This window comes from Microtus oregoni, unplaced genomic scaffold (genome assembly GCF_018167655.1).
Source record: "Microtus oregoni isolate MIOR12 unplaced genomic scaffold, Mior012 000013F_ref0000133, whole genome shotgun sequence".
Classification (NCBI taxonomy): Eukaryota; Metazoa; Chordata; class Mammalia; order Rodentia; family Cricetidae; genus Microtus; species Microtus oregoni.
In genome coordinates this window covers 35829331-35849032 of record NW_024543072.1, presented here as the reverse complement: position 1 = coordinate 35849032, position 19702 = coordinate 35829331, and the positions used below count along the sequence as shown (strand labels likewise).

Sequence of the window (19702 nt, the reverse complement as noted above, 5' to 3'; positions counted from 1 at the left end):
GAAAAAACAAAAAAGAATTTTTGCATGTTTTTATATGTATGTGAGGGATATTGATATAGATTTTCTTTTGTGGTCTTAAGTTTCAGAGAATAATCTGTCTTTTGCATTTTCTGATCAATTTTTACATAATTTGTATCATTGATTTATCAAATTTTTGATGGAATTCATGAGTGTGGCCATCTTGGTTTTGAAGTTCATATTGGAAATGTTTTCCCGTCTTCTCTAGTCCTGGGTGTTGAACACAGCACATGCCAGGCAGGCACTCTTTTCGCTGAGCTGTGCATCCAGCCCTCTTCCTAGAAATTTTCTATTGTTCATCTTATTTAAGATGTTGTGGTGCTAGAACCCTATCTCCCCATATTCATGTATGGTCAAACATTTCAGCTGATGTTGTGTAAAACATGTTGCTGCTGCGCTATCTAACACACCCCTTACAAAGTTCTTTAAACCTTGTCTAGTCTGAAAGTCTGCTTCTGCCTTTCCAACTCCCTTCTGCTTCCTCCTTATCTCAAACATCCCAAACTTCAGTTCAACATGTGAAAAGCCTATTAAAGAAAAGATTCTCATCAGGAACAGATAGGCTGGGTACTTTCCATTTTATTTATCTTTTGAGTCCAATGATCCAGGATTCTTTTCACATCTGCCGGAAGGAAAGGAGGGGCCCTTGGCGACTGTGTGTGCCTACATGTGTTTGTATATTGTACTCTGTGATTGTACTTCTAGACTAGACTCTGGCACTGGAAAAGTTTTATCCTTAATAAAAGGTGAACAAAACAGCCAGAAGGAGCACTGGGAAGAAAAGCATTCTTAGCAAGTCATAAAGATGACAGGGTCTCTGAGCATCACCAACAGCCCTTGTCCTGGTTGGCATCACTGTCCTCTTCCATTGGGTCAAGATGGCATTTCTGGCTCCATCCCACTTTCCTGGTCCCATCAATCGAAACTGGTATGGACTACAAGGGCCGAAGTACACCTCAAGGGCCAGCTGGGGATCAGTCAAGAAGAGCCAGGGTAGGTTAGGCTTGGCGCCTATGAAGGAGCTCAGCTCATCCATGTATGTGATGTAATCTGTCTGCAGAGTGTTGCTCTGGCCAAACCTGAGGACAGAAAAGCCAAATGACTGTCATGGTTGCAAATAGAGCATTAGAGCTGTAACTGATGTCTCTTGCACATTCCATCCAGCCTGCCCACGTTAGATTCTTAGGCGGGTTCATTTGAAGTTTAGATTTTGCATAGCTTCAGTGCTGCTAACATTGCTGTAAGGTAAGTCAGTCATGTCATCTTTTCAGTTGGAGTGTGCCCTCATGTGACTTAAAGAATATTGTCACTGCATTTGAACCTTCCCCCCATTCTTTTTACTTGTATTCACATCTAACCGAAGTATTAGCAGTAGAAGGGCTCACCTCTGAGATGTGCCCTTTGGGTTAGGTTAGGTTAAGTGGGGACTGAGGGGTCCATTTCTTTTCCCCTCGAGACTCCCGAGCTGATGTCTATCTACCTCAGGACATTCACTGAATGGTATGCTGGAGGCTGGAAAAAGGAAACAAACTTCCTACACAATTGTTTATTTATCCAACCGGGATCTTGTATTTAATTGCACTTTGAACAGATTTTGATATGTAATTTAAGAGGAATTTTCTTTTATGGACTAATTAACCTGAAAAAGTACATTTAGACCTAGCCACATAAAGGCACAAACTTGGGAAGTGAATACTCTCTTCTCCAGAATACACAAAGGTAGCTGAACTGAATAGATGTGTTTTTATTATAATTTATCAACAGCAAATTAGATTCTACTACTCAATAGCCAGCAAGCTAGTTTTCTTTAAGACTAGTTTTCTTTAAGAGAGGGTGCTTTTGGGGAAAGATGTGGAGTCACTTCCTAACCTCATTACTATGGACATTTGGAACCAGATGATTCCATGGTTTCTGAACTGCTCTTTTGTGGTACAGGAAGGTTCCAGCACCCAGGGAGGTGTCTTACAGGAAGCTTCTGGCTGTTAACTCTGTTTGCAGACCTCAGTTATCTCTATAGTTTTCACATCCTCCCTGGAGGGCCAAATCACTCTCTCCTAAGTTTACAGGAGCAGAGAGTATTTTTCCACTTAATGTAGATCAGTTACAGCCAGAATTTTTTTTAAAGCAATGAACTGTTATGGTTGGCAACATTAAAAACTTTATTGGTGTTTTCTGTGCATGAAGAAAAACCTGAGAACACATTTGCTTAGTGAGTGTAAGTGCTCACCACTTGAGCTTCTTGCCCATTTTCTCATTGATGTCATCCATCATTTCATTTGTAGGTGGCAGCGTGCATGTGTCTGGAAAACATATGGGGAGGGAGTCACGGAAAAGACAATGACATGAGTTCTTGATAATGACACAGAATGGGATTCATTATTTATGAAATTCATAAAAATCCATAAAAAGTGTTTGAGTGGCTACCTTAATTTAGCCGTGTGGTATTTTTATTTATGTGTTCATTATAATAAAGCAATCTTATTTAATAAAAACGTTCTGTCTTAAGAAGAGCTCTCTTTGGTGTCATTAGCCAAATGACAATTCACAAATACAAAGACCTAGGAGGCAAATGCTCTTGTGGGGATGGACAAGCCAGCCTGTGTGTAACAATCAGAGCAGAGATGCTTGCAGCCTTAGTTACCCAACCTCCTTGATGCTTGTGTAACATCAGGCAGAGCCTGGTCCTCAGCATACCTCTGAAATACCTCATTCCATATAATGGGGTAATTGTGTCCAGGCTTCTCATATATATCCATCATTAAAATTTCCCTCAAGTAGTAATCTGGAATAATAGTTGATACTAAAGTCCACCGTAAGTGAAATAAATAATAAGAGAAGCCACATTCCGATGTCAGCATTCATCTGGATATTTAATAAGGGATGGCCCACAAGCTTTGGTTTCTTTGCAACTTTACCACTTGTGACTGGCTGTAAGTTACTTACTGCTGTAACAGTGGAAGGAGGTTGCTATGATGTTTGTGGTGCATGAACACCACATAGACTGTTTGCTCAATAGCATCCTGTGGCTACTATTTGCCATGTATTTCACTAGAGGGAGAGAGATCAGAATTCCTGTCTGTTTGATTTGAAATTATGACCTAAGTAAGTGATAAGGCAGAGTTCTATGAGTATTTGTCAAATGAATAAATGATGTTCTTTGTTTAAGATAAGTTGTCTAGGTTTCTGAACTGTATCCAACATTCTCATAAGAATTCAGGCTCTGGAGACACAGTTGGGCTTGTAAGAATAAAAGAAAAAAAGCATGTATTCACGTATAAGTGGCTTTTAGACATAAGGCAAAAAAAAAAAAAAAACAGCCTACAATTCACAATCTCAGAGAAGCTAGACAACAATGAGGACCCTAAGAGAGACATACATGAATCTAATCTACATGGGAAATAGACAAGATCTCCTGAGAAAATAGGGAGCATGGGGATCCCTATGAAAGAGGGTAGAAGGGGAGGGGAGAGAAAGGAAGGGGGCAGGGAAAACATATAAATCAATAAAGTCAATAAAAAAGAAAAAAGAATAAAAGACAATGGAACCATTGTACAGGAGAGTGTTCTTATTTAAGATTTCATGACAATATTTTTTTAGCATTATTTTATGAGTGTTTTGCTTGTATGTATGGCTGTCTTAGGGTTTTGTTTTTTGTTTTTTGCTTTGAACAGTTTTTCTTTTACTGATTTTTATTGAGCTCTACATTTTTCTCTGCTTCCCTTACTGCCTCTCTCCTCCCCTTCTATCTTCCCCCAAAGTCCCCATGCTCCCAACTAACTCAGAAGATCTTGTCATGACAATATTTTTGAAAAATCATTCTTCATGGTACATTTGAAATAAAAACATATGTATTCACAGTGCATTTTAAACTCATTCTATGGTTTTCATACTTTCCTCAGTATGAGTTTTTAATCAGTAGTATGTTAGGGAAGTTATATTTTTGCTGTTTAGGATTTTTAGCCATTGAATAAGAAGACACTTTTCATGATCAAGATGATCAATAGTATTGTAGCCATTAAATCAGTATATTTAAGTCACCGCCTCTCTCCATGTAATATGTATGTCCCCATGTAAGATTCTTGTAGCCCCTTGAGACTATGTAGTCTACAATGGGAAAAGAGAAGGAAAGAAAACTTTCAACAGTTTGAGAGGACATGATGGTCACATGGAGGTAATGGTAGGTTTCTGGCATGCCCACCACCCCTGGCCCCAGCACCCCTTCAGTATATGTACCCTAGCACGGCAGCTATTGCTCTGTTGCCTTTATCTTACATAAAACCTTGCAAACTCCTCCCAACTTCACTGTCACAAGGTCAAGTTCTTTGATACAGCTTATTAAGCCCCTGTAGGCTTTTGTTTGGTTCTCCATTTTTTGGCACACCTGTCTTTAATTTTAAAAATGTTTCTGGTTCTTCATACATTCAGTGCAGTTCCTCATATTTGTGGCTTGATTCACGTTGTTTATATGGAACAAATATATCTGGGACTAGTTCTCCTTACCAGAACATCCTGAAACTTCTCCTGTGATAACATCCCCTCCTCATTCCTCCCCATCTGTGAAGTCAAGTTGCGTGCCTGCCTTGTTCCAGTTGGCTCCCTACCACAGTCATCAGCGTACAGTAGGCAATTATTGTCTTAGTGAATGAAAAATAGAATGACCCACATACTTGCAAACACTTTAGCAGCCCAGCGTGCCTGCAGGTCAGCTGTGGGGATGGTAGCACCAAGAGACTGGACAAGGCCAATCACTGCCATGGTTGGTTTCTCCAGCTGAGGAGGGAAGATGCCTTTGTACAAGGTGACCTCATTGTTTCTGCTTTTGATGATGGAGTCATCCAGGAAGGGATAGGCATAACCGTAGCCTGTTGCGAAGATGACACAGTCAATGTCCTCAAACACGGTCCCATCCTCAAACACAGCGGAGGTCTCTGTGAACTTTGTCACACTGGGTTTGATGGTCACGGTGCCACATAGGATGCGGGCTGGGAGCTCATCATTGAACACAGGTTCTTTCCTGAGGGGACTGTGCAGGTGTGAAAGGGAAGTACCATGACTATAATAGCCATTTCCATGAAATCCCCGCAACAGCCCACACCATTGCAGCCGTGTTTGATCAGTTTTGCACCAACGCGAGGACCCCTAGAGGCTATTCTCTCGTGGGAATTCCTTTCTCATTATGAACACTTCTAAGAATTTATCCAAAATTTTCTTGTTGCCCTTTGAGACAAAATTATATTATGTGTATTTATATTCTTTGGAGACTCACCAAATATATGAGAATAAAAGTGAAGTCTTGATACAATAAATTAGTTAATAAGACAGAGTCTAAAGCTAGACAGCACACAGTTATTCCCAGCCACATTGCCTTGTGTTAGTTTCTCTATGTGTATAACTGGGATAAAGGCAAATTTGTCCTCACAGGGACATTATCACTGAATGGCTGACTACCAGAGCAGTACTAAACATGGACAAGAACATTGCATGTTAACTACTATTATAACTGGAAGGCTTTGCATAGCGAAATCAGATTTTTGATGATCTTACAACCTTGTTTGGTCTTCTTCCATCAACTTCTTTGCATTCACAAAGAAAGAAATCACCTTTTATACTGTACGTTACCAAACTTATGGCAATGAAAGTTTTTCATGAAACATATTTCATGTTGACATAAGTTTTCTTCAGAGATTCTGGAATATTCTCTAAGTATCTCACATACATAGAAACACTGTGAATATTGGTATTTATTTCTGTATTTCCACACTGTTATTCCCCTCTGTAACTGTGTCCCCTCTCCCTTTGCCTTACTAGGAAGCTAACAAGGAGATCATGGCATACCTGTTTTTTCTCCTTGTTCTCCTCTCAACCAAGGGAGGAATGAAAAGATGTCAACTTCAATTTAGGGTCTCTGGAGCCCTTTCAAAGGGGGAGCTTAGTGCTGGGAATGAGTGGATTTCTAAAACTGGCTTTTTCCTGTCCAAATGGTAAAGCCCCAATATAAATTATAGTTACTCTTGTAAGATAAACCATTTTAACGAGATCAAATTTTGTAACTTTTATTATGTTAAACAAAATTCTAAACACATAAATTCAACATTTCATCTCCTTGTGCGTTTAGGCAGTTCTTAAATCTGGGTAGGGCAAGAGCCTCGGAAGGAGGCTCTGGCTCTTTAATGTGGTGTTTGGTGTTCCGATTCACAGTTCCTCCTCGCTTTCCTTAGCACATTTCTCCAAACAAATGGAATTCTTGGCTGGCATGGGCCAGAAGGGAAGATTTCTGTGAAACTTTCTTACCCACCAAATATTCCTTTTTTCCTATGAATACACTGACTTTTCTATCCACCATGCTTCCCCAGCTAGTGTGTACTGAGCACTATCTGGATAAGAAGTAAAGGAATGAATCTTATTAATTTTACGGGTCACATCAGTTCTATCAAGATAGCTCCATGGCTTTATATATTCCATGCTTTTCAAAATGTTCAGAATGTGGAAAGGAGCGTCCACTCCTGTTCTGGGTCCTCTATTTGCCGAGACATGCTAATTTATAGTACATTGGTCGATCTTCCTTATAAGCACATTGGGTAATCTGAGACTAAGAAGAACCTGCATTTGTAAGTTTTTAAATATAATTAATAAAGTAAATTAAAAATGTATGTTTATCTCTCTAAATATTACTATCTTCAGAAGTAGACATTATTATTGGTATCCTCACTTATCTATAAACATAGATATTTGCCAAAAAAAATCCAATTTGAGATTGTTCAGCCCTTATGTTCTATGTAATAGATTGTAGTTAAGTGAATTTTGTTTGTCAGGATGATCTGTTTGCCTCATCCACCTTCACTTTGCATATCCACCACATTTCTGGACTAATTTCTAACCTGCGTATGACCTTTGGTTTCAACTGTGTCATCTGAGAAATTGTTAATTTATTCCCATTAGACTCAATGGGATAACAAAAGTTAGAACCAGATAGAAATAACCTAAACCAGTACTCTCGTAGGTTGAAGGATAAAATATGTACAATCTGGCATACCCGTTTAAAGGCATCAGCCCATAGTTCTCATGCTTAAACCATGTGTTCATTTTCTTGACATATAACCAGTCAGAGACAAATGAAGGAAGGACATTCCGGAGGAAGGATGCAAAGCGGGTTACATAGACCATGTCCCAAGGATATCCATCATTCCAAACCCGACTCATGACCCAGGAACCACTTCTGGTGCTGATAATGACCTGGTTGGGAGAGACAATACAGATTTCAACATCCCTCCGTGACCAATAAATAAACACAACACAGTCCTCTGGAGGCATATCTGTATGTCTCCTTCAATGTCCAGTTAGAACACTTTCTAAGAGGTGAGTCTCGATGAACACACTACCTTTGCAGCAAGAGGGAGGTAAGAGTCCTTCGCCACCACTCCAAAGCACTGATGTGGAGCAGTTCAAAGAACTATAACCGCAACATATGGTATAAGAAGCCTCTGTAGCCACCTGGGCTTGATTTAATTTTTATGAGGTCATAGACTAAGATGGCAGGTAAAGACTTGTCAACAGAGAGAACCCTAGAAGCTGTGGGCAGTAGATGAGGTTGGACTGAGTTGGGAAACGGAGCTAAATAGGAAGCTGTAATTGGATTGATGAGATGCACAGATAATGCTGTTGTCTGCCCCTCCTCTCCTTTCCTAGTCTTCCCTGCACACGTGAACACAAAGCATCTGTTCATCCCAGTCATCTCAGCCTGCCAGGTCAATTGTAGTGTATTTACTATCTTTGTGATCACTCAGGGAGATTCTTAGTTTTAAAAAACAAAGTTTTCTTCCCATACAGTTAGGAGTTAACTTGTTTATTATCTGCTTGCTTGAAAATACGTTAAGGTTCTCGGGGCTCTACTAGTTCCAACAACTTGAATCCCCTGGAAGCTTTCCTTGACTTTATCCAGGTTAAATTAGGTTCTTTGTTCTTTTTGCCACACCTCATTCCACAGGAGACTTGTCACTTCCTTTGGAGATGGTATATACACTTATCACCTCATCTCCACCCACTGATTGCTCCTGAAAGTCATACTCTAGTCAGCCCATAGCTTTAGTTTTAATTTAGCATAATTTTGACACACAATAGCACCTGGCATTTGCTGAATGCTTGTTTCAGAATGAGTGAATCGATGAATGACGGTAAAAGCCAGGCTGTGTGATGCTCCAGAGGTGTCTTTCACGTGGTAGGTGGTAAGAAACGTTAAATAAATAAGGATGGAGCCTAAGAACCAGCTAGTTTGAAAGCTACTATAATATAAAATTAGAACAAAAGGTAAATGTTTACATGTGTACTTATCCACACGCTCAGACATTTGCCTTCATTTCAGCAGAACAAACATCTTTATATCAAGGAAGATTGTCTTCCTTCTCTGGAAGAAGAGCTCACTCAACTCCTCATGACTGGAAGGTCTCACAAAGCAGACAATATGCTGTGGAACTCTTTCCCCAGCCTCCAGGCTGACTTAATGGCGTATTTCTATTCTAGTGTTATTCCCAGAAAACCTCTTTGTCGCATACCTGTGTAGCCAGACGACTGAGTTCAACAGCAATGTCAGATGCTGAGTTCCCCAGGCCAATCACAAGGATCCTCTTCCCCTGGAAATCTCCTGGGCTCTTGTAATCCCGACTGTGCAGGCACTTGCCTTGAAAGTGCTCTAGGCCTAAGATGATTTTCAAAAATTTTGAAAACACCACTTTCACACTTAAAAAAAAAATCCCATAGTTAAAATGTACTTGTCCATTTAGTGAGTTTTGCCAGTAAACTCTGAAATGATTACTTCTGGGGAATCTTAAGATTTTTGAGATATTATGATTTCCATTTTAATAATAATAATAATAATAATAAATTCTTTAAATACTATCTACAGGCTATTGCATATGCTAAATGCTTAGTCTGTTTTTAAGAATTTACGCAAAATATCTTTCTGGGTGACAATACTATATGTGTTAAAAGATGAAGAAAATGGCAGAAAGGGAGGGAGGGAGGGATGATGGAGAGTAGAAGGAAGGGAGGCTGAAAAATGGAATAGAGGACAGGAAGATTTTTGAGTGTATTTATTTCCTTGATATCACTTTTTCATTTTTGGATGGCATCTGTTCTGGTTAATATTTTCGTCAACTTAATGCAAGCTGGGATCATCTGGGATGAGCGAACCTCAATTCAGAAAATGCTTCCATCAGACTGGCCCATAGGCAAGCTTGTGGAGCATTTACTTGATTCATGATTGACATGGGAGGGCTCAGCCTAGAGTGGGCAGTGGTACCTCAGGGCAGGTGGTTCTGGACTGCATAGAAAAGCAAATTGAGTGAGCCACGGGAACTGCTGTGGGACAGTGGTTTTACCCTGTGAAGATTTGCTTCTTGTACTGGTTCAATAAATGCTGATTGGTCAGTAGCTAGGCAGGAAGTAGAGGCAGGGCAAGGAGAATTCTATGAAGAGGGTAGTTTCAGTCTACAGCCATCACCCAGAGAGAGAGGAAGCTAGACACAGAGCAAACAAGATGTGACTGCCTCTCCGAGAAAGGTACGAAGCCACGTGGCTAACACAGACAAGTATTATGGGCTTATGTAAGTTATGAGTTAATAAAAAGCCTGAGCTACTAGGCCAATCAATTTATAATTAATGAAAGCTTCTGTGTGCTTTCTTTGGGACTTAACAACTGTGGAGCCTGGTGGGACAGAAACCTCAGTCAACAGGGAACAATAAACAGTATTCCTTCATGATCTCTGTTTCAGTTCTTGCCTCTAGGTTCCTGCCTCAATTTCTCTCCACAGTGGACTATAAACTGTATATTAAAGTAAACCCTTTGCTTCTCAAGTTTCTTTTGGTCAGTGTAGTATCACGGCAATAGAAAAGCAAACTAAGACAGCAACTGAATGTGCTGTTGTTGCTACAGCAACAACAACTACTACTTTTGATACACACACACACACTCATGCATGTACATGCACACATACATATGCACACACACATCAAAATATAAATTTTGCATGCATAACATACAACATTGAGATTATTAAAATTCCCTTGTAAATTGCAAATGAAGGCAAAAAGAAGAATCTTACTTTAATTTTTTGGCAGAACCCCACATTTTTGCATACGAGTGTTCAAAGACCCCATGTGTGCTAGGACTTAAATTTGCATTATCATCTGTGACATAAGAACTCACGTCTGTCTGTCTGTCATTTGTACAGTCTTTGGACTTTGGGGATTAGGGAATAAGTTATTATATTTTTCATATAATCATACATAAATACTTTTTTATGTTTGATGTTTCTGGTAATTTAATTATAATTATTGGGGAAAGATATCCTTCAACCCTAGATGTTGGCCTATAAATCCCATTAATATTATTATATATATTTCAAGCTTACCAGGAAAAGAGTCAGTTGGCATATTGGGGTATACATGGTGCCCTGAACAAATCATCACAGCATCGAAGAGCAGAGAATCTTGTTTCCCATCCTTTTCAGTAACAACCACCCACTGGCCAGTAGCCAAGAAGCTAGAACATTTCTTTATACTGGAAACCAGAGTCTGAAAGAAAACAAGTAAAAAGAATTCCTTCTATGTTTCTTTCTTGGCTTATTTTTCTTCCTTCACCTTCCTCCCTCCCTTCTTCCCTCTCTCTGTCTTTCTCTCTCTCTCTCTGTCTTTCTCTCTCTCTCTCTTTTTCTCTCTCTTTCTCTCTCTCTTCCTATATAACCATATCATGATATAATTATGAGTCAGGAGCATGACTAATGTTTGTAGATATTACTGCCACAAATCAAGGCAATTTTTGACATTTGGAATTCCACAGTAGATGAATGGATGGAATGGGTAGATAAACGCAATAAAAGGTCATCTGGGGTGACGCCTTTTGGGGTACTTTCCAGCTCCAGGCAGCTGGTTCTTTACTTTTCAATTAATCTTGCTTTTTTAACTTTTAAAAAAACTTGAAAAAATGATAGCTGGACATTTTAATTTTAACTATATATTTGGAACTACAGCAGGGAAAATAATTATGTAAATACAGCCTCAAGTCATAATTTTGTCAATTGTTTCCTCCACTATATATGTGCCCTTTTTATTTAACACTAATTAATTAAGACAGGGCTTTCAAACAAATATAAAACATTATTGCCAGTTACCGAAACAATGGCCTCACTTCATAACTCTTCTAAGACTCATCAAGGAGGAATATAAGGGGCTAAGAGGGCTCATTGACGTTGATACTCTTTTTATAATGTCGTGATTTCTAACAAATGCAATATTTGATCGGACAATGTATGACTCATTGATATTGAACCCACAGGAGTCCAAATGTGGACGACAGAATTTTGAATTATTTTCCAAGCAGAAGAGGGTGATGTAGGGAACTTTGCTATGATGGTAGATCTGTCAACAGTATTTTCTAAGGGATTTAAAAAGTTTCTGAGAAGAACTGGGCAGGATGGGGAGTGCATAAATGTTCTATAGTATAACAGAACTACGGGCTGGTGAGGAGTCAAGACACTTGGTACATGCTGTTTGATGCTGTGTCCTTCCATCTTTGCGGATTCATTCTTAAAATACCAGTGATACTGGGTACAAGGTCCTACCTCAAACTGTATGTATCTTAAAAGATCCTTCTTCTGAGCAAATGCCTTTATATATTCCTGGAGTTTGCTGTGGTGCATGTAGTTTGGGAAATCGTCAGGATAGGGAAAATCTGGAAAACACATCATTTCTTTGGAAGAGTTGGTGAATACAGACTGGTAAATGCTGGCTCTTCCTTCCTCCGTGTGACTCTAGGACAAACAACAAAACTGTAAAACGAAGACAAGAATGGTGCTCTGTTCTGAGAATATTCAACTATTAGCTGGTCAACAAGCCCCTTTTTATTAAGACTTTTTTCCCTCATATATTACATCCTAACTGCAGCCCCCTAGCCCCCCTCCCCCAGATGTACTCCTCCTCCATTCTCTTCAGAAGAGGGCAGGCCTCCCGGGGATATCAACCAAGCATGACATATCAAGTTACAGTAAAACTAGGCATATCTGATCATATTAAAGCCGGATAAGACAACCTAGTAGGGGCAAACCCCCTTTTAATATTAAAAAATAAGAGTTCTTTTTTTCTTTTTTCTCTTTGGTTTTTTTGAGACAGGGTTTCTCTGTGTAGCTTTGATTTTCCTGGAACTCACACTCTGTAGACCATGCTGGCCTTAAACTCACAGAGATCTGCCTGCCTCTGCCTCCTAAGGACTGGGATTAAAGGCGTGCACCAGTACTGCTAGGCAAGAGTTCTTTTTTATTGCTCCTCTCCAATGGAGTCTCACTGGGTGTATTAACCACACGTAAGGGTAGACCCCATGCCCAGCAGTAGACAGGCAACACAAAACAAACTCAATGGTTTTGCCTCATGATGCTTTGCTTGGCTTTTTTTTTGTTCTCTTACTGATCTGCTTCTATGTTATTATTTCTGATTCTGTGTTTTGTTTGTGTTTGCATGTGTGTTTCTCCTTCTTCTTTTTTTAACCTGATTATTTTTTCCTGTTTACTTTCTAAAGCGAGAGAGAGAAAAGGGTGTGGAGTTAGGTAGATGGGAAGGTGCAAGGGATATGGGAGGAGTTGGAAGAGAAGAAAACTTAATCAGAATGTATTGTATTGTATTACATTCTTTTTCAATAAAATGTATGATAAAGGAGTTATTTTTTCAGATATGCAACAGAAAGTCCTTTACAAAACAACTGTATGGAGCTGATCTCTTCCCACGTTAACCCTCCCTGGCCTAATTAATCTTGTGTTAGTTCTTTTACAGTCTCTCAGCATTTTCCTTCCTTTTTCCTGTGTTATCACTGCTTCTGAAATCATGCTCACCTTAGAAAAACAACGATACAGCAGTACAGTGTGTGTGTAGCTTTGTCCTTATGTGGATGCTACATGGACTTCAGCACCCTCTTCACCAGCCACAAGTTCTAGTCTGCAGGTGGCTTATCCACTTCGATGCAATCAGAGTCACAAGAAAATCCCCCCAATTGTGTATTCCTGGGCTTCACTTCCAAAACGTTGGATTCCCTGCCTCTAATGTATGGTCTGAGAAACCTGAGAAGCCTGAGAATTTGTACTTCAAGAAGCTGCAGGGTATACTGGTCCTGAGACCATACTGTGGGAAACTCTGCTGTTGTAAATAAGATCTGTGTTTGAGGAGCCTTTAACTCATCAGCTATGGGAATTCACTCTTCCAAAAAAAAAAAAAAAAAAAAATCCACAGGAAACCACAGAACTTAGAATGCGTGTCACTTCTTGGCATTCCATTTTCAAACCACTATGTAATTGAAAAGTAGTTTCTTGTTGAGAAGCAGTCGGAAGCTAAATTGAAAATAAACATTTCCTGTCTCTTGTGTGGACAGGATCAAGTGTACACGGGGTGCTGCCTTGAAAACATATTTCAAAGCTGGCAGTCTCAGTGTCCCCAAGGCCTGAAGGAATTCTTATGTAACAGAGGGGAGGGATTCAATGTCACATTGTTGCTTGATTTAAGACTCCATCTCTAGATCATCCTGGCTAGCTTCTGGAAGACCAAAACAGACAGGGTTAGAAAGGATCATGAGGTCTGTGTCTCCGGGAGGGAAGGGTTCAGCCTAAGGCGTCAGTGTTTCTCCTCAAGATGAGAATATGTTCTTCCTCTACCAACGGTTGCCACATTTCCCTTAAGTTTCTAGGCTCAGATATTTATTCTTTGAAAGATTTGCTTGGAAATATTTATGGAGGTCAGAAAAAGGGTGAAGGCTCCCGCCTGGCAGGTTCTGGGGTCTGAGCCATTGCTGTTCACTCACAGTGCTGTCTGCTGCCAGTGGTGAGGCAAGGAGGGAAGGAGATTTCTCAGCTGCCCACTGAAAGGAGGGAGGGCTTAGCTGTGGGCCAGGGACTAGTAAAAAATGTTAAGACTGCTCTGGAAAAGGGATGATATGGCCTGGGATTACTGATTGCATAAGTCCATGTGTTTCCCCTCATTGATTCTAGGCAATTCTAACACGGAAAGAGAACTTCAGAAACTGTTCTTCACCTAAGAGAATTGTACAACAGGTAGTTGCTTCAAAAAACATTCCCTTTAAGTATATCAATACGCGAGGTGGTTTGAACGAGTCAGGAGGGAATGAAGCCCCACCTCTGATTTAGTCTGAGAGGCTGTGTCCTGGAGTTAGAGACCAGCTGTTGTGGGTACATTATCAACACATTATCATTCTGTTTGGAGTTTCCACATCTACCCTCTTTTGCTCTAGGTCATAAGTGACTTGAGGACTTGAAGTGAATTCCAGAATGCTCCCTGTGTGTTTTTATCAGTCTGCCTTTATTGCCGCTCATATTTCATCTCTATATATCTGTTGACTTTCTATTGGCTTAAAGAAACTCCCCAGCTACAGTTTCAAAGTTGCTTCCCTAAACTTGCTTTCTTTTTCTTTCTCTCGTCATCTGTCAGTCATCCCTGCATCTACCAAGCTTCTGTTGTCTTTATTACTTTCCTTTTCTTCCTCTGGTCATCTGTCAGTCATCCCTGCATCCACCAAGCTTCTGTTGTCTTTATTACTTTCCTTTTCTTCCTTTCATCACCTGTCAGTCATCCCTGCATCCACCAAGCTTCAGCTGTTTTTCATTGCCTTTCTTTTCTTCCCCCGTCAACTGTCAATCATCCTTGCATCCACCAGGCTTCTGTTATCCTTATTGTTTTCCTTACTACTTATTGGCTTATATCACAGTTCTTTTTACTTCTATAGCCATTGGTGGGTTTCTCATGTTTCAGTGACTGGCCTCACACCAGTTCACATGTGAATAGCAGTAATGATTTAGTGGATTACTTAAAACAAGGTGTGAAGCTGGAAAGGAATAGAGGGGAACTGGGGGGGGGGGATGGGAGGTAGATACGATCATACTTCCTTGTGTGCAGGTATGAAATTTTTAAAAATAAAGGAAAATGTAAAATACTAGCTTCCTAGTGTGTTTTTTGCTTGATGCTGTGCCTAACACAGCAGTGTGTGCACTCAGGATGTATCCATCGAGTAAATACGTGAATGAGTGAGTGAGAAAAATAAGTTCAGAGCATTCTGATTCTGTTGTTTTCCTTTTTTTTAAGCCAAAAGAATGCCAATCTACTGCTAGTTCATTGAGAAAATTTTAATTTCTGTGTATGATGACCATGTTACTAAACTTGGGGTTATAATCTGTACCCCAAAAGTCAAGCTCAGCCACCTTTTTTCGATAAGTCAATTGAAACAGCAAAATTAATAGTAAAACGCAGATAAAGGAGCTTTAGCCAATGTGGCCATTGAAAGAAGGACAATGAGAACCAGTGACCTCCTTTGGTCCATTGTACAAGTCCTGAAGTAATATTAAAGTTTATATACACCTAAGCAGTCCAGGGCAAAGTCCGCCCACCATTGACCCATGATTGTCTAGGCTTCCATTTCATCATAAAAGGTGGCCTAGCAAGTGATAGATGCAGTCAGTACTATTAAATCTCTTTTCAGAGATACAAAGGCTTCCAGCATTTTCCTTCTCCCAGCATACAATTTCTGGGAGACAATTCTATTGTGGGGTGTTCATTGTTTCCATAGTCTGATAGGCTGGGGAATGTAAGTGTCTTCTTAGGGCTAGTTACAGTCACACTACCCTGAACGCACCGAAGTTCAGCAGGGTAAAGCCCTGTTTAGTACTTACATGGGAGATATTTCTTATTGTAAAACTAACTAGATCTTTTAAGGACGTGATGCCCAATAGGAATGCAGGAAACTTAAAACTCACTCACATTTAATCTGCCATTCTTTAAAGCCCACTTGGTTTCCATTTCTCAGCAAAAGCATACAATGAAGAGTTCGGAGTGCTCAGATTTCTGTCTCCTGGCACATCTCTTGCGCAGCAGGGACTTGCAAGATGAAAGCTTATATAACACATTCTTCAAAAATTCCTGTCTGTGCACATTGTGCAAATCAACTTTTCTTAGAAAAGAAAAAAGGCTTAGGGATGAGCGGAGGAGGCTAAAGTTTCAAGTATTTGAAGGCATTCACACCCCCACTGGGACCCTGCGTGGAATTTTGCTTATATACATAACTTGATGGAAAAGAGACATTGTACTTTGTGGACAACCAGAGTCTGACTTTGTATCTTAGTAAACTGTCACTTTTTGCTTCCTTACATAAGCTTCCTGAGGTGGCGATAATGGCTAACTCAGATTCCGTTTTGGATGCTGTCGACACCTCCCATGTACATTTCATGGATTGTTGATTATTTTTTTATAATGCTGGTATTAGCACACTGCTGTACATTCACATGGCCGTGGGCACCACTTACAGATCATGAAGGAAATGGCATCTGGAACTATATCATATGGAGATTTACGTCCTTTGACAACACTCACAGCACTCCTGGTTCTGGAGGAATTTTCCCCTGACTTATGAAGACTTCAGTAGTTTTTTATCCGCTGAGTTGACATTAACTGAAGCTTAGCTTGTTAACAACTTTTTGTCTGAGATCCTTAGAGCCATCTAATTTATAGAATATGTACAGCTTTGAATGATGATCCATAGTCTCCTAGTGAAGTCTGGGGTACCTGTCTATAATCAAACATGATAAAATTTCTGTAGAATAAAATAAAAGTGAAAATAGCTGTATAACATTTTGAATTTTTTTTTTTATTTTGCTGTGACCCAAGAAGCCAGCGATGTTCACCTAGCCTCAACAAGCCAATTAGACCAGCCAAATTAATAGTAAAAATCAGAAAAGGGGAAGGGCCTGTTATCCGTTCACTCCAGTTCATCTCCAGGGCCCTAAAATGAGACTTATTTTTAAATAGAGGACCAGTGATACACACATTTAAGCAGTTCAAGTGAAGGCATGGTCCCGCCCACCACTGACCCATCATCATCTCTGTAAAGTTGTGAAGCTCTTTCATCTAGAGAAGAGCTTCCTCCCTGAACAGCCCAGGCTTTTCTTCTCTTAGCTTGAGACCCCCGGAGAAATCTCAAATTCTTGAGGTTTACTGTTTAATAATCTGGTAGCTAAAGTGCCTCTGAGAATATACTCACTTTTTTTCCCCAGACTGTTTGCATTATATAGCTCATAGTCAGATTATTTCTGTCATTATCCTGTGAAAGGTATTGCTATCCAATGAATTTTTGTTTATTTGATATCCAAGTGTTGTGGACTTAAGTTATGACTCCTCTCATCAGCAGACTGGAAGTCACTGGTGTAGAAAAATAATTGTGTCACATGTTTCTCATCCCCCACGCTAGCACAAAACAGACGCGTCCAATGCTGATGTGGTATTTAGCGATGGCTGATGAGATTGTAGGCAGTCACCTTAGTCTAAGCTGGTGACACTTCTCTGGGCAGATATAAAGAAAATGGAATTCTCTAAATAACTTATTTCCAGAATGGAAAATAAAGTCTGTGACTATATATCTCATGTAATACTTTGCATTCGGCAGGAACAAAAATTACAGAAAAGATTCACGGGATGAATGCAGATGCATTCTGAATCAGGAGTACATTCTCTTTCAGAGAAAATAGTTTGTTACTGTTGTTGCAGGTGGACAAGAACTAAAACCGGGACAAAGAAAGATGGTTACAAGGTGAGTGTCGTGGATACACTCTCTTTGAACCAAAATTATTTATCACTTACGTGTAGTGACATTGACTGGAAAATTCAAAACACAAAAGCTAGGAGTGCTCCCAGATTTGGCTTTGAAACTTAAATGTTATATTTATATTGAATATTTCATGGCCATATTGTTTTTAAGACTAGATGGCAAAGATCATAATTTTTCTCCCTCAGATTTAGAATTGACAGGCAATCCAATAACCACACACACAGCCAACATTTATAATAATTTATAACTGCTCAGAGAGACACGGGAAAATCATATCCCTTTGGAATTGCAAGGCACATTAGAGGTAACCTAATTTCCAATCTCTGTGTTTGATGGATGAGTATATCAGCTCCAGTGCGGGGTAGTCAACTTCCCTAAGAACTGCCTAGAAAACCCGAGTTGGAAATAGAACTTAGAATTGGATTTTTGTTTAGATTAGATTTTTGAAACCGTTTTGTTGGTATTTAAGAGGAATAAATGATAGAATCTTTGCAGGTTTACAAGAAGGTGACTATGTATTATTTTTAGTTAATTAGTGGCATTAGCATTCTGTACTTGGAGAACCGGACTCCACCAGCCAGGCCATGGTATTGTTGATGAGCTAGAGACTAGAACTACACAGCAAAGTGATCTGCTCCCGTTGAGGACATCTTTTAAGGTTCAGCTATTTTCAGCCCTGCTGGTGTGAAGTCGTTTTGAGTGAAGGGAGCTGCAAGACTTAACTTTCCAGACCTGGGCCTTTTGTGATAAGTCTTCCAGGTCTGAATGAGAACTTATCAGATGTGATTTGCAAAGGAAACCATCTTTCTACCTCTCGCGTCCTAGAGATGGACCACTTACCGAGAATTTCCATAGGCCTCCGACATCATCGCTCCTTTCAAAGCAGATGGGCTCCATCCCTTCCTCCAGACAGGATCTTATCGCAGCCAAGCCACTGACACCAGCTCCGACAATGGCCACTCTTTTGCCCATGGTAGATGGTATGAAAAACGTCTTCAGAAAAAAAAAAAATGTCCTTTGATGCTTAGGGGCTTTTCAGTTGAAATTTTTGGCCAAGGCTTATGTGTCAGGATTCCCACCTTAACACAAGGAGACACAGGAGCCCATTAAAGTGTGTGTTTATTGCATATAAGAAGACACGGAGCCTGCCTTCTTCTGTTTATTCCATTTTTTCAGAAATAACCAAGTCAGTGACGGCCAAGGTCACCAAACCAATGCTCAGAATTTTCAGTAGCTTGAAATTTAAAAAAAAAAAAAAATCACTTCTCTACTAGTTGAGAGTTCAATACAAGATTCAGAACTAGAAATGTACCTCTTCAGAGAAACCCATTGCATCAAATCACATCTGTGAATACCAATTGCCTGATTTCATGGGATTTTACCTCTTAACCAACCACCTTCTTTCTTCTGCCCAGAGAACCACCAACTCTCCAAATGTAGACAAGAATGGCTTTTAACGTAAAGATTGAGAAAGGGGCGGGGTTATTTTTCTTAAAGCAAAAATGCCTGTTTCTTTGTATTTTTCATGGTGTAGAGATTTGTTAAAACCTAGAAGAGGGGGACTGAGTGCAGTAGGAATAAGAGAAGGACCAGGAGGGCATGTGGGGGCAAGTAAGAAAGGGATGGAAGAAGGGCAATGAATGGGGGCCCTGGCCCTTGGCTCGGAAAAATACAATAGTGACTGATATGGTCACCAGGGTGTAAAGTGAAACCCCTGGGAGATTAAGTGACCAACAATTCATTTATTTGTTCTTGCTTTGAAATCACAGAAAATGTAAACAAAAGCTAAGCACCTGAACCACAAGGAAAGAGTCTGTTGTGCCAACAGTGGGATAAAAAGAGGGAAAGTTCACACTTCTTGATCTGAGTTGCTGGTCTAGTTCTTGGAGACTGCAGGTTTGTGAAACTGGCCAATGTCAAGAGCAGACTGTGAAGTCAGGGTCTGCTCTCCAGCTGGTGCTGCTCTGCTGCTCACTGCCCCTTGGTCCAGTCTTTACAGTTCAGGAGGAGTCCAGAGTGGAAGCAGCTAGCTTTCCCTGCACA

General features: G+C 40.0%; 1 protein-coding gene across 1 annotated transcript; it reads right to left on the bottom strand.

Annotated features, from left to right (window-relative positions):
• Positions 1-754: 754 nt before the first annotated feature.
• LOC121455257 (putative dimethylaniline monooxygenase [N-oxide-forming] 6) lies at positions 755-18631 on the bottom strand. The gene is made up of 8 exons (XM_041662893.1): positions 18500-18631; positions 11634-11822; positions 10425-10587; positions 8568-8710; positions 7052-7251; positions 4686-5041; positions 2246-2318; positions 755-1097 (listed from the first exon to the last, which is right to left on the bottom strand). The coding sequence occupies exons 1-8, from the start codon at positions 18629-18631 to the stop codon at positions 755-757; spliced, it is 1599 nt and encodes a 532-aa protein (XP_041518827.1).
• Between the last annotated feature and the right edge of the window lie 1071 nt (positions 18632-19702).

What these genes read in the sequence shown, in the direction of transcription:
- LOC121455257 (XM_041662893.1), bottom strand. Translation starts at nt 18,631, where the DNA reads ATGGGCAAAAGAGTGGCCATTGTCGGAGCTGGTGTCAGTGGCTTGGCT. An exon ending in GCCAACTGACTCTTTTCCTG is followed by an intron (nt 8,711 to 10,424) that starts GTAAGCTTGAAA and finishes AAATCATCTTAG; the next exon opens with GCCTAGAGCACTTTCAAGGC. An exon ending in GGCTGCTAAAGTGTTTGCAA is followed by an intron (nt 2,319 to 4,685) that starts GTATGTGGGTCA and finishes TATGTTTTCCAG; the next exon opens with ACACATGCACGCTGCCACCT.